Here is a 20861-nt window from a genome sequence, read left to right on the forward strand (position 1 = left end):
TGTCCCTGATCCCAGTCTGTGGGATATACTGGAACAAGCCTAATTCACGGAAGCTCTTCTGCCAGCTTTCTGCTTCCAGAGGTCCTACATCCATATACAGCTGGTTCAGGCCTGTTTGAGCAGCACAGAGAGTGGGGCCTTCATGAAGCTGGTTTTAATACTGAGGCAGATCAATGTACACAGTTCATACGTGTGATGCTACACGAGTGTGTCTAAATGTGAGGTGATCAAACCTAAAAAAAACAAACACTTTTTTGTTTTTGCAGATTATTTGAGTCATTTTTGCCTGATAAGTACACAGAAAACTGGTGGTGACAACATTCACAGATGGACCTTCAAAGTTTTAGCTATACTGCTCTCTGTCTCCACCCTACATTCATTGTCTCAAGTGAATGTAGAGAGTGTGTGTGAACACCCAGAGGAGCCTATATAACCCTGGAATGTGTTGGACAAAGGAAAGGGTGAAGAGATGAGGAGAATGATGGTTATATGGGAGGATAAAATTCAGGACAGCGAGGAGAGAAAGTTGGTGAATGGCAGGTGCTATTGTGGCCTAAGTGCAGGAGCCTAAAACGACAAGGTCAAAGGTCAAAGTGAAGTTGCCTCAGCTCCCTGGATGTCCGCCCAGAGAGATACCAATACGTAATAGGCCAAGGAGCCATGGGAAATAACCAAAGGGACATAAAGGTACGTGAAGGAAAGTAAAGAGCAAAAAACAGAACATTTGGAGAGAAAAGGAAAGCAAACCAATGACAGAATGTGGAGACATTAGAAAGCAATTTGGATGCATTTACATGACTAGCTCACATCTGATAACATGCCTGTGCTGATGGAAGAAAAATCATGTGGGATGTTTCCCTGTAGAAGTGATGGGCTCAATGCTGAATGAACAAATTAGCTGTGTCCTTGTTGAATGAAGCTTGTTGGCTGCGGTTTCCTGTTGAGGCCTTCTATTGTACTGTATCGTGGAGTCCCCCCCCCCCGAAGTTGTGTTTGGCTTCAAACACGCGATTCACCCTGTTATTCCACTGAAGAGGCACAGGAATGCACACAGGAATGCCCCTCGGAGTGTTTGTTGACACTCGTGTGACCGCTCCGCTCTCAGATGTCGACAAAGACGTTTTGTTGGGATTCACTCGGTTCTCTCCCTGGAGAAGACTCTGGGAGCTGTGAAGCTGTCACGCAGGATATCGCGACAGCTAAGACCTGAATGGAAACCAGGGGGCCCCATTGCTCAAGGCTGTCTCGTGACCTGGGTGCTCAATTTTGATGCCCAGATCAATTTCTGCTGTATCTTGTCTCCTCTTCTTTTCTCACCCTGCTGAATGGAGTGCGATCAGTGGATCTGCCTTTTTAACTCGCTTTCGTCTCTATCTGAGCGTGCCGTGAGATGGTCTTGTCCTCCCGCTTGTTGTAAGACGTGGCAGCGGGGTCCATTCAGCAATAAAATTGGCTGTAATTAGTGCAATTATGCTGATTTTTACTTGTGTACCACTCAGAACAGAGTTTTCAGTGCGAACAGAGACGTCGCCAGGAAACTGCTGCAAAACAAAAACCCATCAATCAACAAGGACCTTGAATGAAAGGCTCAATTCTGAACACATTCCACAATGACAGCGTTCACTCGGCTTTGACCTGGGCTGTGATCTGGGGGGCCATGACATCTAGAGCTTCACTGATATAGAAGAAAATGTGCATTAAACCAGTATTGGAGGAAGGCACATAATCCCGACATACAGCAAAGCGGCAGTCGAGCATCCAAAGATGTAGCCGAAGGCAAACCCAACTCAAGCGAACTAACCTAAGATATTTTCGAAACAATCCGCACGGCAAATCATTAATCGTGACGTAAAGAATCATCAAACTGACAAAACTAAAAGAGGGATTAGGTGTCTTCTGTAAATAAGAAGAATATTTTCTTTCTGGATAAATAATATTTACACATCTGTGGTTGTTTCTCATTGGATGATGGCTGAGGTGAAGGTCATAGTTTGCTCAACTTTACGTTGGCATGTCTGTGTCAATATTGGCCAGAGAGACTGACAAAGCATGCATTCAAAAGCAGATTTCAAGGTGCGGGAAAAACGAGCTGCATCCAAAGTATAATGAGCCATCTTGTTAGCTGGTGAACTTTTCAGGGTGAAAAGTAAGGGAAAAACACCACAGCTTTTGAAATGTGATACGCGGGCAAACATATAAAAATCTGTCAGTCAGGGAAAGCTTGCGAAACGGTCGATCGTTAGAAAACAGCACTCCCATCGGAGTCACCAGATGTAAAGTGCACACTCCTGTGTGTTTTTTATAAATTAATTTGCAGAATATCAAAAGTGTAGATTGTCATATCAGGTCCAGTGAAGAATCTCAACATGTTTCTTTCTACCTTTAAAAGTTTGTCTGTGTTTTTTGGGGGGATTAACAACCACATGAATCCCAAAATCAAGAAAACAGACATAACAGGTAATCTGCTGATAATACTAATCACTTTTGGGGTCAGTTCTGTATCATTATCATCCCCAGCACTGTCACAGGGACTCCAGAAACTCAAATGTTTCAAGTTCAAATGTATTTATTTGAACAGATTTAAAAGAGGATCTGACCTGCTTTCAAACAGTCAGTCATAGCCATTCATCCACTACTCTTATAAAATATAAATAAATATATAGATATCAAGAAATGAGGTGCGGCTCAAGACATTTGCAAAGTACTGTACACATATATATTCAAACTATTAGCTTTAAATTCCTATACTTGCATACTTGCAAAAAGTGTATATTATTCATACTCTAAGTGAGCAATTTTAGCCATTTCCCATATCTCCAATATTGATATTTTAAAATATTGGATCCAGTTATGTTGGCTGCCTATTTAAACTGTTCTTTAGCAAATACATTTAAACCTATGCCTACTTTAAGCAGCACACTTCCTAATTACTTAGAAAATATATCCATATAGGTCTATATTTATATATTATATTAACAGTATATACATCAAAAACATTTTGTAAGATACTTGTTTTTTGATAAAATATTTAACAATTAATAATATTTTAAATAATGGATCCATATTTTTTTTGCCTTTCTGCCCCTAAAACATTCGTTTTAGATAACTGTTACCTTTTCTGCTCAAAGCTGCTCAGGCTACCTTAGTTAAATAAGGTTCTTTTGGGTTTTTTAACTACTAATTTGTCTACTTAACCCCCAGGCTACTGCAGTAATACCCCCCGGGGTACTTGCTCCACCAGTTAGGAAAATGGAAAATTACCCTAAGGTACACATCAGCGGATATGTTCACTCTTTGCAGTCACAGTGTCTTTTGTCAGTCAATTGATGAAAAAATCAAAAGTAATTAAAAATAAAGTTCGATTTCTATAATTTCCACTCGACTTTGAGATAATTAATTCTTAATTTTGAGAGGGTATTGAGTAAGGGTGAGGGGGCTCTTGGAGGAATCCCTTGGAGCCCCCGGTTTGACCCCTCCCTGCGGCTGATTTGCGTCTGGCAGACAGGCGGGCAGCGGCGGCGGATCCAAGCCGAGTGTCTTTAAGACCCAGCGGAGCTCGGCAGGGAAACCCCGCGGCTTGAGTTGTTTCTACTCTCCAGAGTGTCAGCTAGTTATTTGTGGGGAGGCGCTGTAGCCATTTCGCCACATGAAAGCCCGATGAGCTGAACGAGCAACATCCGAGTTGTTCGTGGAGAAGCAGAAATCAGCTTTGAGGAGCTCTGCGCGCACACACGTACGCGAACTTTGCGCGCAGAAGACGCACAGCGCTCACACACTCACACTTCCTCTCTATCCACCGTGGAAAAAGAGAGAGAGAGAAAGAGAGAGAGGGGGGGAATAGAGAGAAGACGCACGAAACTTCCAACTCTCCCATGTGAAAAAGAGAGGTTTGAAGATAAGGTGTATTTTTCCCCCTCGGACCTCCTTTCCTTCCCCATTCCTCTCTCTCTCTTTCTCTCTCTCTCAGTTCTTTTGCCGGGATATTTGTGTTTCTATGAGAGCCTCTCTCGGCGAGAAGAGAAGTTTGGTTGTTTGCCTGGTCGGCTGAGGAGGAGGAGGAGGAGAAGAGTCTGTTTAAAAGATGGTCCACAACGCCGCTTGGAGAAGAGGCTTGCTATGCGTCCTGGCGCTCTACCTCGGCTTTGCGTCCCCGCCGTGCAAAGCTCGGATTTACACCAACCATTGGGCAGTCAGGATAGCCGGGGGACCCGAGGTGGCTGACCGGATAGCGGAAAAATACGGCTATAGAAACATGGGACAGGTATGTGTCTTACTGCTTATTGATCCGGTCAAAGTTGCCTCTAATTTGTGTCTCTCTGTGTTTTCGTCAACTCTTAAAATTGGGCTTAATATGCCTCTTCCAAGGCGGCAAAGTTGCGCGATTAAACCTCAAAGTCTGAAGTCCAAACCTGAGCCAACTCGGGTTCTTTTAACTCTGAAACAGACCAGGGAAGGAGAAGCTTTAAGTAACAAAGAAAGTAGACCAGCTGCAGGATGGCACAACAGGTGCCTCTTCACGGTGTTTCCACTGAAGTCTCATGTGCTTGGTCTCTCTCTCTCTCTCTCTCTCTCTCTCTCTCTCTCTCTCTCTCTCTCTCTCTCTCTCTCTCTCTCTCTCTCTCTCTCTCTCTCTCTCTCTCTCTCTCTCTCTCTCTCTCTCTCTCTCTCTCTCTCTGTGTGTGTGTGTGTAAGATTTCACTCAAAAGTCCTTGGTGTGTGAGCCAAACACCATTTTATATAGTAGTAAACGGGGCTGCTCAAGCTGTTTTTGTTTTGTCTTTTTCTCTTTAATTCCCCATACTGTACATAATTCCACTGTTCAAGGCCCTCCAGTATCGATTAGATCAGCCGCATCAGGCCAAAAGCAGGTGCCATTGCTTAACATGGTGTAAACTAACTCCTGGATCCATCTGGTGAAGAACATACACGCACAGACACTGGCTTCAGATGTGCCTCCTTTCTTTTTATGTTTTGTCATTTTATTGGTAAACACCAGATGAGGAATTTATCTGTTAACTTGGTCCAAATGTGGTTTTAGGAAATGTTTTAAAATTATTATTTTTTTTAGCATAGTACTTGTTTTGTTTTAACAAAAGAGAGAAGACACACAAATGTGGACCTCACACATACGACTGAACTACGTGGGCAGTTCAAGCCTGCACTTGTCAGCGGTCGACATGAAGACAGCATGGAACAGAGGGGGCATTCTGACAGGTTGTTGTGGGGTAGTCCAGTCAACAGCTATTGAACCTCCACCCCTCCACCTTATCCAGCCTGCCCACCCACTATACACCCTAGAGAGTAGGCCTTAATGGCCTCGTTTATCCCCTCTCTTTGACGGGAACTAATGTGTGGACCCCCCTCTTTCTATACCACCCCCATAGGAATTTTCCTGTGGAGTGGAGTGGTGGAGTGTTGCTTCCAACCCCCACCATTCGCCCTAATTTCCATCTCAATACAGGAAGGCTCACTGGACTTTGACACCTCATAGACAAGTTTTTACTTCACTTCCTGGTTTGGGGGTCAGCCGAAAGCCGCTCCCATGGGAGCGATATCAACACACTTTTGGTTGCCTAATGTGAACTCTGACACCCACCCAGTCCTCCTGATATCAGTGCAGCACTCATGTATGTGCACGAAGAACTTAAGCTGCCAAGCGTTTGTAAATCAAAAAAAAACTTGCTGGGGCTAGTAATGAAATAATTCTGGGAATAGCCACTAAATGAGATGGAGTTTAAATTTGTGAGGGGGGGGAAAAAAAGATGAATGGATAGAAAACAGTGTGGCGGACAATATGGTCTTCTTCACAGGGTTGGAAAGAAGAGCACAGACAAAGATAACCACACACTGGGAGATGGGAGAAGGAGGGAGTGAAAGAAAGGACGATAGATGGACGGATGGATGAAAAGAGTTGGCATGGAGAGAGGGAGCACCTCGTTGGGGAATTCTGGGTAATCCTCTTAACTATGGAGCCCCCTTCCCAGACTAAGACACTGGCTAAATCAGCTGACAAGGCCTCAGACGTGGATCTCTGTTAAAATTGGTGTTTTTGTTTTTTTTTGAGGAGATGAGAGAGCCCGTGAAAGCCACTGGTCGTAATCTAGAGACACACATGTGCAGGAAGTGTGTGCATCATGACATCAACGACATGTTACATATTTTGTGCAGTTTGTAGTATTTGTTAAAGGCATCAGGCCAATCAGCATTGTTACTCTAGAGGTAACTAAACAAGTGCAATGTCTAGAGTAACACCTTTGTTTTTGACAACGCTAATAATCCAAACACATGAAACGATCAGTTTTCCATTGAAAAAATGATTCATTTGATTATTGAGCATTGTCCTCGATTTGTTTGAGAGGCCGTGATAAAGCTGCAGTGTTTGCACCGTGAAGCAAGAAGGTGTCAAAGTACCGCAGTGTCTCAGCCTGTGTGTTTTGTCCTGAAGTCTTTGTCCTGTTATGAGACATTAGTCTTACAGGTATGAAACATTAAGGTCCAAAGGGAAAACGCGCATCACCTTTTGGCATTTCTTGGTACTATTGGTCATGAAATATAGATGATATGGAGATTTATTGCTTCTAGTGAAAAAGGTCTGGAGAAGTAAGACATCATGAATCACTGATGAAGTGTTTTTTCTGCAGGACTGAGATGTGTAATTCCCAACAGTTAAGTAGAAGTTGTGATTCACTCTTGAATTATTCCGATAAAATTTCAGTCTACCGTAATGTGCCTGCCCATATGATCACACAGTCATATCTTGAGCAACAAGCCATATTTGTAGGCTTAGCTGTTTTTCAAGTTAAGATTGAAAACGCACGCTGAAGGTTAGATGTTATACTGAAAGTCATGGATTTATTGGCACTTTCTTGCCTCTCATTTTATCCATCTCTACTTTGGAGTGTGTGTCGGTACATGAGCCGAAAGCTGATCTGATGGGCTCTGTGGCAGTGGAAGGATCAGTGACATAGCACAGGACCCTTGGTAGCCATGACAGTTTGATCATCTGAGGGACTGTTTGGTCTTTATCAATTATTAAAACTAATCACCGACCAGCAGCTTTCCGTCTAACATTGTCTGTCTGTGGATCCTCTGTCACTCAAAATCTTTGTGTGTGTGTCTATCTGTACATTTGTCTGGCCTCTCTGTGTTTGTCTGTTTTCACTTTACTTGTCTGCCCCTCGCTGTCCCTCCTTTTTTTCTTTTTCTTTTTAAAGTTCACAGCCTTTTGTCCTTTATCTGATTGATTTAAGAGCCTAAATGTGGTTTCTGTATAATATCTGGGAAAAAACAAATATTAAGAGAGAAAAATGTCATTATAATTCAAAAACATGACCTTTTTTAGAAAAATGTTTTGAAATACTTAAAGCTATGGTGGTTCTCAGCCTTTTTAATGATGACAGGCCCATATTCTTTCTGCAGCACTGCAACAATCGTGCAGCCATAAAGAGTTATAAAGATCTATTTTAAACAACAATGATTAAGAGCCCTGAAATAATGACGGTGGCTCACTGATACATCCTTTCCACAAGTTCCACTTGTTTTAGAAAACAAACAAAAACGAAACTAACTGTTAGCGGTGCCGCAAAGCGCTGGGTCCAAAGCTTGAACCTCTCATGTCAGTAGCTATAAGAACAGCTACGACAAGAAGTTCACAGATGACTTGCAGATACTATCCAACTTGGTTTTCCTCTTGTAGACATAACTCCCAACTTCTGTTACTTCCGCCGCTGCTAACGTTCAAACCAACCATTGTGCGCTGGTTCTCTGACAATATAGTCTTGCTCTCAGCAGGGAATAAATCAGCAGTGAGAAGATGGCGAGACCTGCGCCTTGACTTTAGAAAACTGTGAGCAGCATTAAAAATGAAGCTCACTTTTTAGGAGACTATAGCAGAGAAAGGCATAGTGGTGATGAATAGTCTGTTTGTGTGTTTTGCAGATTGGGGATCTCAGAGACCACTATCACTTCTTCCATAGTCGGACTATTAAGAGGTCGACTTTGTCCAGCCGTGGTCGCCATAGTTTCATTTCCATGGAGCCTAAGGTAAGTCTGTTGTGCTGTTTATGAAAGATTGAGCATCAATGTTTCTTTTGTGCTGAAATGATACTGTAGGTAGTTTTATATGATCTTAATTCAAGTTCCTTTTCCTGGATAACGTGTGGTGTTCAAATCTGTACAAAGTTCACTCACTTGTGATGGAGATGACTGATTATCATCAGGTGACTCAACTGAACAAACTCCATCCGCTGATGAAGATCATGAGGTTCTGTTTGCAGTTCTGGAAAAAGCAAGTGGACCTTGAGTTAAGATGTTTTTAACTGATAAGTTAAATATTAACTTTTAGCATACACTGAGGACCTTTTGCCAGAATTGAACATGTTTTCAGTAGATTTTTCATACACCTCTTACAAGGGCTGTCATCTTACTCTGCAGTGGTTCATCCTGCGAACAGCCAAGTGAATAATGATGAAATCTGCCTACTACTGCTTTTAGTTTGAATTTGATGAGGTTAAAGGAGATAAAAGAAGATTAAAAATATAATTTTCCTTGAAATAAACTTGTCAACAGTGTTGACAATGGTTGATTCACCGTACTCCAGTACTGGGCTGGACACCCTGTTTCCTTCAGAATTACCTTAATTGTTCATGGCACAGTTTCAATGAGGTGCTGGAACCATTCTTCACAGATTTCGGTCCATGTGAACATGATAGCACGGTTGGTGTAGATCGGTCTACTGCACATCCATGATGTGAATCTCCTGTTCTACCACATCCCAAAGGTTCTCCACTAAACTGAGATCCGGTAGATTACTCAAGAAAGTAGTTTGAGATGATCAGAGATTTGTGACATTGTGAGCAAGAGTGGTAGGATGTGGAGTACTTATGTGGAACAATCATAGTTGAACCGAGGAAGGGGCCGTAAGAGTACATCTTTCATCATTTTACGATGGTGTGATTGTACTTCTCTGTGAATAGTGCTCATAGCCTTTGAATATCAACGATTATAAAACTGAGTTCACATCTCACTGTTAGGCAGTCGTGTTGGGGGAAGCCTGCAGTGAGCTGAAGAAGTTACTTGTATAAGCGATGAAACATTTCTTCCACTGAAAACTCGGCTTCCAGATGAACAAAAGCAACTTTCTGGGATTTCCTAACCTGGATTATTGAGCATGCCTCAACATATTCAGCAGGTCACCTAAATTGTAACTGGATGCAGTGAGTTGTGAGTTAAGGTGTATCTAATAAAGTGTCCAGTGTGTGTGTGTGTGTGTGTGTGTGTGTGTGTGTGTACATATAGCCACCTACTTGTCAGAGACCAGGGCCCTATTTCAGGAAGCCGGTTTAGTGCAAACTCTGAGTAAGTATACCCTGAGTTAACGAAAACTCTGGGTTTTCGGTTTCACAAAGCGAGTTTAGATTAATTCTGAGTGAGTTACTATGACGACACACTCCGTGAAGCTAACCTGCCCCCTAGCAGGTTTACTTCAACTAACCCTGACTTTCTCCGCCTCTTTGTCAGAAACCTGACTGTAGGAAGTGTCAGACATGGCGTGCTCCTTCCTTGAAGAGCCAGTAGATGTTGAAGCCCAAATTCTCCGCCGGGAGAGAGTGATTAGAGCGCGTTTGGACATTTTATCATTTCCTGATGATTTCCTGTGTGAACGTTACCGTTTTTCAGCACAATCTATAATTCATTTGAATAACATCCTCAGGCCTAATATTGCTCATGTGACACATCGCGGACATTCTCTCAGTTCTGTACATATTATTTGTATTGCATTTCGGTTTTTTGCAAACGGGAGCTTTCTGTATAATATTGGTGACGCTGAGCACGTTTCCAAGGCTACCGTCTGTCGGGCAGTCAGGAATGTTACAGTTGCACTGAAACGTCTCCTGTACTCGTTTGTGGTGTTCCCCGGTCATAGACCCACAAGATTTATCAAAGAGGGATTCCACAAAATTGCAGGTAGCAGGATGAACAAAACTTAATTTATGATGTGGTGATACTTGAACTACTACTTAAATTTTACATTTATTTTCACGGTTCCCAGGCGTGATTGGCTGTATAGATGGCACTCACATTCCAATCATTGCTCCTTCAGTAAATGAAGGAGACTATGTGAACAGGAAGTCTTTCCACAGCATTAATGTACAGGTACATAGCTCCCTGTAGCATTTCAAACTAACAAATTATTTCACTATAGTAATGGATGCTAATTTGTGTTCTCTGCACTGTGAAGATCATATGTGATGCTGCCAACATTATCACAAATGTGGAAGCCAACTGCTCAGCCTTTGTGAGTGGTGGTGGTGGAGGACCCCCACCTGTTTTTCGGGCCTCCGCTTTTTTTTCTGTTGGCTATAACGGGTCACATTTGAGCATACAGAGTAAGCAAATATGTACTTGTAATGTGCTCAGATAATTTCAATAAGTGCTTACAGAGGGGAAATTAATGTAGCCTCTAACTGCAATTGATTTACATCGGACAAACAGACCAAGCACTATGGCTCATAATACAATTACACCTTACCTGTTTGGACTATATTTTTATATTTCATTTTTACTTGCTGCCAGGAACGTTTGGGGCCTGTTGGGTTGCACCTGTGCTCACATCACATCACAAAATAAAATGTATGAAATAAAAAATAAAATAAAATACAATAACGTGTTAAATGGGTGGAAATCCCTAGATCAATGTTTAAATTAACACTCACGCATTGACTCTGTCGGCTATGTTTTGCCATGCATGTTCCCTTTGTTTTGCAGCTGAGGCTGTGTTACTTTTTTTCCGCGGAATTTGCATGTTATCAGCATATGCTGCCATCAGAATTTCGGCCTCAAGCGCTGTAAAATACATTGACCGCGCCTTCTTTCCCTCCGTCTCCATGGTGACTCGCTTAATCTGTGCTCCACTAATCAGGGCTTTATGTATCCTCGTGCGCGCGTTTAACTTGGGGTTAAAGCAACTCCGCGTTGATTGAATTAATTGTTATCAGCCTTTCTGAAACCGAATATTCCGAGTTGGACAGTTCGGGGTTACTCAACCCTGAGTATTGTTTTTCACTCTGAGTTTTCTAAACCGGCTTCCTGAAATAGGGCCCAGGGGTCAGAGTGGAGCCCTAGTAAATCCAAATTCAGAGAAATTCTAAACTTTTCCGTCCAAGCGTTGAGATCCCAGTGAAGCCACAGCTGCTCTGTGTTTTCCTGATGATAAACCGACAGTTTATCTTGATCTCAGCCAGAGGAACCTGGTTGTGGCAGATCAGATGGCACAACTCTCCTACAGAATCCGTCACGGACAAAACAAAATTTTTCCATGATGGTTGTGGATCACCATAACACAACGTGACATAATCATAAATCAGAATATTTGATCTTTATTATGAGGTTTGTTTTTTGGTTTCACATCACTGTGGGCAGGATTTCTTTTGTAACTCTAAAATACAGCCTTAGTAAAGTAAATAACATGCTTTTGTTGTTGTTGTCGTCAGCTGAGAAAAAACTTTCCGTTTGAACAAGAGTTTGATCTAAACCGCTGTCAGTGCTCTTCTCGTCACTTCATCGGGTCAACAAACCCGGACCGAATTACACACGAGGCCTCCACATCACAACACTGAGCTTTATCAAAACACGGGGGACAAATCACTAAATCAAACCTGTTGGTTGTTCACACGATTGTACAATTGTCTGCTCCTCTGATGTCTTGTTTATGTTTACAGTAGATTTAAAAAGCCTTTGAAGTAAAAGACCGTTTGACTCGTCCAAGACACGTGAAACCTCCTTATCTCACATTTTGCATATTTTTGTCATCTTAGTACCTGACTCAGACTTGTTGATGTCTGCCTGTTTGATGAAGCGGGTCACTTTCTTGAACAGGCTGGGACTTGATCCTGAGGAAACAGGGCAGCGATGCCTCTTACAGCGTTTACATACAGCAGCGGCGATGTTGCATGCAGATTCTGAACGGCGAATAAATCTGTGTCGGACTCATAAATGCACGGCGACTGCTGAAGAATGATGGTGATGGATCAGTGTGATTACTGGAAGACGGGATGAAACGGGAAGAGGAGGAAAAGAAAGAAAAGGAGCCGTCTGTCACCTTCTTTACCCGCTTATCTGTTATCCTGTTTCATTGTTTCTCTTCAGTTTCCTTTCTCTGTATTTTTGGGCCACTCAGCTGTTTTTTGTTTTTTCTGTTCACCTGCTGTCATCACCTGTCAAGAGCTCCCTCTTTTCTCACTGTTGCTTTCTGTGCACTCGTCCCCCTCCCTCTGTCTTTGGTTCTCTTGCCCTCTTGGGCCTGACACTGTGCCACGCTGGAGGAAGGTCTGTGTCCGGATGCCAGCTGGCTGGGAAACTGAGAGATTTAAAAAAAGAAAAGAAAAAAAGACTAGATTAGAGAGAAGAGGTTAAATGACAGAAAACAGAAGATTGCCTATTAGAATGCACGGAAGAAGGAGAAAGATGCATCGGAGACACAGAATAAATGAAAAGTGGAGCGAAATAGAGCTGTCGGTGTTTCCCTTGCTGACTGGCTGTCCTTTTTGCGGACCTGTCTATGAGGTTTGGGATCAACGTGACAGCCAGTTTGGCAGCAGCGAGGTCTGGCATTCTGCTAATGATGTTTTGCAATCAGGTTTTGTAATAATGACAGCCGTGTGTGTTTTGTGTGTGGGTGAGTCAGAGGGGTGTAGCGATGCCGTGAAAGGCGCACCCTACCATCCACAGTAGACTCTGGCACACATGTTACCATGGAGATGAGGCACAGCACAGATTACCACTTTATGGCACCCGCCTAACTGCAGTGTCACTTGCCTCTCAGGTCAAAGACCGCTTATTTTTCCAGGCTGTGAGAGGGCACGTGGCGTCACCTTGACCCTTAAACAAGGACAAACAGGGTTCATGAAATAGTATTGTATTGTATAGTATTGTATTGATGAATCCCATTTGAACAGCTTTTGACTGCATGGAGGTGAACAAGGAAAAAAGGGAACACTGAAATGCAATCTTGAAGCTGTTGGCCACTGATGCCACGTAGCTTTTGAAAATCGATTGACAGTCGTAAACAATGACAAGTGGACTTAAGAGGAAGTATTGTCCCAGATATCTGCTGGCTACAAAGGAAGCCCTGAAATATTGGCTCTGTCTACAGAGGCTAAAGCATCAGAGGGTTGCCGATGGGATCCTAGATTGAGTTTAGTTCAGCTTGGCACATTTCCTATAAACATAGATGTTGTGGCTGTAGCTGCTGTAGTCATTTTGGACTCCCAGGATGCAGAAATCTGGGAAAACCTGCAGAAAGTATTTCAGGACAAGCTATTTGGAAACATTTTAAAAGCTTCTTGATCAAACATAATTTGTTAAAGGTTTTGCATCCTCTGATTTCTGTCTGGAGTGCGACACAGTTTACATGCACGAGAACGTAGACGACTGTCAGTGCTGTCGCAGGGGAGAGCCTGCGCCGTGCTGTATCTGTGAAAATATGCATGACTGCATTGTTGTTTTTGAACGTTACTTTTGGCTTATTTATTAACCTTTTCTTTTTTTTTTTTTTTTTGCTCCTTCTAAGCTGTCATTGTATTTTCACATCAAAGTAGGTCAAAGAAAACTTTTCATCATATGCTGTTTTGGTGCTGGTGGCAGATGCGATGCATGCCGTAAGTTCTTTGTCTTACCGCATAGAGAGGTCAAAATCTTTACTCTGTTTCATGCCCCTAAATATCAACTAGGAGAAAAAATGTTGACACGAGAGCCACAAGTGTAATTGTTGTAGTTGCACAGCTGGAATCTGTTAGTCGTGTGTGGACATATCTATTTTTCAAACCTGGCCTTAACAGGCTCTCTGCAGCAGAAGTTTTCTTCCACAGTTGGTTGTGGAGCGTCTGAAGTTTAGTACAGGTCAGTACACCCTCTTTCCGAGTAGATATTTACCCTTCTCTACCTTTTGCCTCTAAGTGGCCTCTTCTCCAATCCCTGTACTTCAATTCAAATGAGCAAAGTTGGGAACAAAAGTAAAAATAACTTCAACTTTGGAAAAGAAAATATCCCAACATCACCAACAACAACTTGAACTGTTGATGCCAAGCAGCATGGATACATGCTTTCATGTTGTTTATGCCAAATTCTGTCCCCTAACATCTGAATATCACAGCAGAACTGGAGACTCGTCAGATCAGGCAACATTTTTTTTAAATCTTCTGTTGTGGAATCCGATATCCTCTTTTTAGCTGTTCTGACCTGACAGGAGTGGCACCCAGTGTCTTCTGCTGCTGTAGCCGACCTTTCTTCTTGGTTTGACCTTCAGCAGGTGGTCTCGACCATGTCTATATCCCTAAATGCACTGAGGTGCCATGCCACGAGCAGCTTAACAAGTGTACCTAATTAAGTGGCTATCTATACGAACTTGTCTTTTTGTATTAAGCAGTATTCGGCATGCACCTTGCTCAGTTCTGCTGACGCATGCTCGTGAGTCATTCATGCTGGGAGTTCCAAGAGAGTTTGGACAGCCGCAGTCTTTTCTCTTTTTTTGTTCAAGTACACTTAGTCTGCTTTGCCTGAAATCTATTTCCAGACATTTCAAGTTTACTGTAAACAACAATTACAGCACGACAGTGGTTGTTTTCTCCTTTTGTAGTGTCCTTTTGATGTGTGCGCAGAGATTAGTAGGGAGAAACAACTGCCGAACGCCTTCTAGCTGAAGGAGCACGGTGCTTCCAGCCGGTTTCACTTAGAAAGGCTCTTGTTTACTTGAAGTCATCTATTCAGACATGTGCATGAAAACTGAGAGCCAGGTGTGGTTTGCAGCTGAATCCTCACTGGGATAGACTAAAATGCAAAATAGCCGTGACAACAAAATTAAATTTGAATGTTTTATTGCTCCGCCACATCAGGACAGCGGTTTACCACGTAGTAAAACTACCAAAATGAGCTCATATCTACGTATTACACTGTTAAACAATTAAAATATGCTCAGTGTTTTTTCTCTTTTGGCTCACAGAATTTTTTTGTTCACCGCACAGATGCCTTGCTGTATTCATAGATATGCAGAAGACGAGGACGCTCATTGCATTACGGAGACGACATAGTTAGTGTCTGGACCTCAGGGATAATGTGCATACCCTTAGATTTTATCAGACTCATCTTAGTCCCAAGTACAAATTTCCATTAGGCCGAGAATCCTGAATTTTTAGTTTGAATTTGTTTAACAAATGAACCATTAAAATAGTCTAAGCTTTGAGACGAGCCCCCACAGCTGGCCATGACGGCCCACGCTGTTTGTGATGGCCGAGTTAGGGCCGAGTCTCTGAAATACCCCAGAGAGAGGACAAGAACTGGTTTCTCATGTTACTGCAAGGGTTTCACTGGGTGTTCTGCTCACTATCCATTAGCTTTTTTTTGCCTGGAGCTCTAACATCGTCACACAAACAGCAGTAAAAGTGGATCAATTTGTTCCCATTTGTTCTATTGAAGTGAACTCTTCCCCAGTTTCCCCTGGTTACTGACCCAGCCAGCTAGAGCCACCTGCAAACCCTTATACAGAGTGAATGAGAGTGAGAGCGAGGGAGGGAGGGAGGTTGGAAGGGGGTTGGAGTGGGAATGAGAGAGAGAGACAGAGACAGGCCATCTGAGAGAGAAATGGGCACCTGCAGAGAAGAAGACTGAAAAATGCAGCGAAGGAGAGGGGGGGGGGCTGACGAGGAAAGGGATTTAAAAAGGGGGAAAAAAAGGAAGTGAGATAGGAGCGGGAGTCAGACTGGGAGTAAAGGCAGGGTGACAGAGGTACAGGTTCTACCAGATCATTCCTCTGCTACACCACACTGCAGTTAAATGAATGGAGGAGGTCGTTATGCCCCAGAGCCAGCCAGTGAGTTGGCACTGACACAATGGTAGTGATACATGGGGAAGTTTTAGAGGCAATAATACGGGCGATATTGGCTTTGTTTGGATAGGGCCTCGCATTCATGGCACAATTGATGCGGATAACTGCAGGCTGTTATCAGTGAGTGATTTTTAGCAGACACAATAAAGGATGGCATTATTCTCAACGACTTCAGAAAAAGTGTTACATAGGCCGTTATCTGCCTCTGGTAATCCAGGAAGGGAGAGGATAAACATGTATTTTTAATAAAAAAATAAAATAAAATAAAATCCCAGTAAAGAAATCCAACATCAACTGTAGCAACAGCAGTGGAAAGTTTAAAAAATTTTCATGAAATAGGTTGTGGAAGAGTTAAACACGCACAATATACAGCGCAGTTTGTGAAATGGTCTCGACCTACTCTGTCAAGTCTTGTTTCTGGACATGAAAACATGAAAACCCAAATCTTTTGTCTCTGAGCCCCATTTTTCATCTGAATGATCATAAATCTTTGTGTCCATGTACATGAAATGAATATTTTCCATTTTTAATAGGCGGCTGGAGGCGTTCATGGTGCACTTGGTCATTTTACCGCTCACAAGACCCAAGTTAAAGCTGTAACACCTCACAGATTTTTTAACATTGTAGGGTCTATGCTTACTTATAGACTATACTTTCATATTATTTACTTGGTTAAGTGTAGCTGTTTAAGAACAATTTGATTTTGGTTAGGAATTAAAGTACCATCACTTTTTATTAGTATTATTATTAGTATTATTATTATTCTTTTAAATTGCAATGGTGACGCATCTCCGTTTTGTCTGGGCTAGATTCATGCCGGAGACACAAAATACACTCCCTGTTGAAATGCATTACTCACAAATTTGCACTTACTGTTCCAAAAAAATGTCAGTTCTTATCCGTGTACACAAACAAATGATTAATTTTTCATGGATTCATGTTTTTCTTGAAGACCAGGCTTTTTTTGTTGCTCCTTAAGAATAGAAGTAAATGATATAAATGACTATGGATGGATGGGTGCCATCAGTCTTGAAATTATGATGCCAGTGTTGGCATTTCCACCTCTAGACCTTTAAGCTGAGCCTTCTTCCTTGGGATGTAAAGAATTTGTATACAAATGTCTGCGATCTCATGTTGACATATAGCACCCCCACAGCCAGCACGCTGCCACCCACTGAGCTCTTATTGTGTTAATAATGCAGGCATAGATATGACACACAGATACTGAAAGTAAGGCATATGATTTATGTTACAGACCCTGCGTAATGCTGCAGGGACGCTACTATGTTAGCAAAGCTGTGGTGAAATACACGCTTCATCTGAGCAGCTTTTTTCGTAACCAGTTTTTAAATTAAGGGCAAGTTTTTGTGTCGGCGTGAACAGCACAGTGTAATTGGAAGATGGTGTAAGGATGTGCTCATGGTGTTTGTGCTGTTTGATGGAAGCTGTAATATTTAAAGCTCACCTCAGGTAACCTTTTAAAACTGGGGATGCACTGGGATAACAGAGTTTACCTCTTTTCACAATCTAGTCATGATCAAGGGATCTACAAGGTTGCAGCTGCCTTGACGTTGTTGGTCAAAGTTGGCTTAAATAATTTTTTGCTTTCAGAAATATTTTTGAATCATCGTAGCCTTCATAAAGAGGAAAAAAAGAGCCCCTTTGTCAATAGAATATGTGAAATTGGCAAACACCAGTCTACAAAGATGCCTCATCTAGAGTAATCTCCAAAGATGTAGTATGGTTTGTGCTTCAGCTGAGCCTTTCTCATTCACAACACTAAGCTTTTAGGTAGCAAACAATACTAAATCCCAGGAGGTGGCAGGTTCAGTGTCTTGCTCAAAGGCGCTTCAGTAGGGTGTACACTTGCTGGCATGCAGAAGCATCTTAAAATTCCAGCTCTGTGGTTGTTGACCTTGTTCATTAAAGCCACTTTAAACTCTTTTAGATTCCTCTGAACGTGTGTTTCTTGCCCCGCGACATCTGAGACAAACTTCAGCAAAAAATGAATTTATTGTTTTTGGGGGTTTTTGTCGTTTCTTGAAGCGTTTGCGTCGCCCCTGATGGCGGTGAAGGAGGATTTACGGGTATACACGGGGCAGATATCCATGCAATTTGCCAAGTTACGAACAAGAGCAGTTAAGAGTTACACTGCTGATCAAAGATTGTGGTTGATGGTATGCTAATGTATGCAAATTGTAATGATACACCAGTGGTTTTGCGCAGACACACTCACGCACAATTCTTGATGACAGTGTTGTTTTGAGGCTAATGGTCTGTGTAAACGGTTGCTTTGAAGCTGATGGTCCTGATAGAAGTTGGAGTGAAATGAGCTGAGACCTTGGCAGACGGGAGAAGCATCATGCTAAAGTAAAATTTCTCACTGGGTTTTTTAAAAAATTGTTTCGTTTCTACACTTTATCTTTCTCTCTGCGCTGGTTTGCCATTTCCTTTTCCTTTCCCATCTTTTTTTCTTCCTTATAGGAGGTGATTTATTGAATTACATCATTTGCACTTTATTCCTTTCCCTCCCTCACAATTTCTAAAGAGGTACATACTCAAGTTATTAAATCAGTTATTTATAAACTCAATTATCCTCCCTTCACTTGCTGTCGTTTGGTCTCTCTTGCTATTTGTTTTCCCTTCCCTTCCAGCTCTCTCTCTTCTTTCTTTTTTTATATTATTGACTCTCCCAGGACTCGTTCTCTTCAGCTCTTTATCGCCTCTCCTCTCGTCTTATCTTGTCTTGTTGCCTCGCTCTCAAACTCTCCGGAGAGAGCCTGGCAGATTGTTTCAGTGCATGAGACCAGATAATCACTCTGCAGTCATTATGTCAGCTATTCTCTTCTTCTCTCTCTCTCTACTCCTCCTCTTCCTCCTGTCTGCTGGAGCTCTATTGATGTGGAGAAACGCTTTGTCTTTTACAGTCGGACATAGCTCAATAAAACCTCAGATTTCTGGGACTATCGGGGCTGAGCGGCAAAACAAAAACACTTGCGGTGTGAAAATTATTCTGTCTATACAGCTAGAAACAGAAGCTGGTGTGGCGGACATCTCAGAAGAATTACACACTTTTGTAAACTCTGTATAAAGAAGAACTACCTTGACATTTCGTGCCAATGTGCACCGTTCCCCCGTCCCCATAAACTGTTGCACAATCATGTTTGGGTGCAAACTCGGTGCCGGAGAATCCCTGGATCATTTATCACACAAATGTTTACGTCTCAGAAAGAACTGCTCTGTGTTGTGCCAGTCGCATACCTGCTAATATTTCAGATTCTGTGTTAACATCGCTGGGTCCGCGTAAACTTCTGATCGGGCCTTCTCAGACAGATGAAGTCTTCTAGACTAAACACAAGGTTTGCAGGTTTTTAAGAGGAGCTGACTGGGGCGGCGCGAGTGGGTCCAGCCGTCTCGTTCGGATCCAGGCAGCACGGATTTTGACATTGGAAAATTCCGCCTCAAAGTCTGAACGAGGCTCCTGCCAAGGAATGCCTCTGCGCCTCGAAGCGAACCCATAACATTTGAGAGATTGATGTTACCTGTGAGGCCTTACAGCCTTTAGTGCGTATGTGTGCATCAAATGTCTTAACATTTTTATTTTTTTTTAAATTTTCCGTAAAGGAGAAGCGAACTGATGAGCCCACAGTAACACTGACATGGTTAAAATATCTCTTTAAAAATAAATCATGACTTTGCGAGTCTTCCACATCTATAGTTTGCTTTTTTTTTTTTTTTTTTTTTTTTTTTTTGGGCTTGTAGTGGCTTGTTTTACTTCAGCAGTCTTCATTTGTTCACCTTTTACCACGTTTAAAAGAGGAGACAGCACATAAAACCTTATTACGCTTATTTATAGGCAGTCCATTGGGATAAAAACGACTTTAAGGCTGAGCACCAAAAGAAAAACACCCCCTTAAGACTAGTAGTAGATTTGTTTCTGTCTTGCTCGGTTGCGTACAACAGTATAATGTAGTTTAGTCTCTGTAGGTGGTTTCTTTGTTTTCCCTCTGCGTGTTCATCACATAAGGCAAATAAGAGCAAACATAGACAATGTCTTTGCACTTTTTCTTTTTTAAATCCTCCTAAAATGTTGCCTCACCTTCAGTATTCAGTTCATTGGAACTTCACCTGTATACTGGTTGTGTCATCTCCGAAGTGATTCTGCTCCCCTGTTATTATTGTAAGCCTCCTCAGTTTCTTCTATCGCCTGTCTCTGTTTGTGTGTTTCAGGTGGAGTGGATACAGCAGCAGGTGGTGAAAAGGAGGATCAAGAGGGATTTCAAACAGGCCCCGCTCCTTTCGCTGTCAAGCCCCGCCCACAGCAGCCCAGCCCAAAACAACATATTCTATAATGACGCCAAGTGGAACAGTATGTGGTATATTGTAAGTCCAGTGTATACTTATTCCAGGCTTCCTCTCTGTTTACACCAGACAGAAGAATATAACAAGGGCCCATGAACTCAGTGTATGCAGCATCTAGTCTGCTCGGAGGATTGCATGCTGTTCTTTGCCCACATTTATCCAGTTTGTGGGTCAAAGGTCAGGTTAGGTCACGGCATTGTCCTGATTACTGCAGTTGAGCTGAGGGATTTGTGTGTGCGTGTGTCTTTGTTTGTGTCTTATAAGAATGAAGAGTTGATATAGGATTTTTTTCCCCTATAGAGAAATGCTTATGCATCCCCACAAAGATGTTTCAGAAAAATGAGCAGAGTTATAATGGGTATTTCTTTTAATTTTTTAAAAAGGGATTGCTTTTGCAAAAATATAATGGGGCTTTGATGACAACTATTAGGGAACGATTGCTCTCAAATAAACATTGTACATTTTGGCTTCTGCTTCACCATTCCAACCTGTGCCTTGAAAATCCCGGTATTAATGAGGAAATTTAGCTTTTATCTGAACTCTAATTGGAACAAGGAAATTGAGGTTCTTTGTTTATTTGTAAGCATTTGTCACAGGAATGCCCACACAGAGGCGTGTA

At 42.3% G+C, this 20861-nt stretch overlaps 1 protein-coding gene across 2 annotated transcripts in view; it reads left to right on the plus strand.

Annotated features, from left to right (window-relative positions):
* Nucleotides 1-3613: 3613 nt before the first annotated feature.
* Nucleotides 3614-20861, plus strand: part of pcsk5b (proprotein convertase subtilisin/kexin type 5b) — a 69751-nt gene continuing 52503 nt past the window's right edge. The window contains exons 1-3 of one of the 2 annotated variants that reach the window (XM_086314468.1): nt 3614-4261; nt 7939-8043; nt 20111-20263. In XM_086314468.1, the coding sequence (XP_086170594.1) occupies nt 4082-4261; nt 7939-8043; nt 20111-20263 (438 nt within the window). In that variant the 5' untranslated portion in view covers nt 3614-4081. The remainder of the gene's footprint in view (nt 4262-7938; nt 8044-20110; nt 20264-20861) is intronic. The other variant, XM_086314467.1, reaches the window with a different exon arrangement.

The sequence above is a fragment of the Aulonocara sp. 'chitande type north' Nkhata Bay genome, linkage group LG12, assembly GCF_057382095.1.
Source record: "Aulonocara sp. 'chitande type north' Nkhata Bay isolate Kocher_YH1m ecotype deep benthic linkage group LG12, A_spYH_male_GT1.1, whole genome shotgun sequence".
Classification (NCBI taxonomy): Eukaryota; Metazoa; Chordata; class Actinopteri; order Cichliformes; family Cichlidae; genus Aulonocara; species Aulonocara sp. 'chitande type north' Nkhata Bay.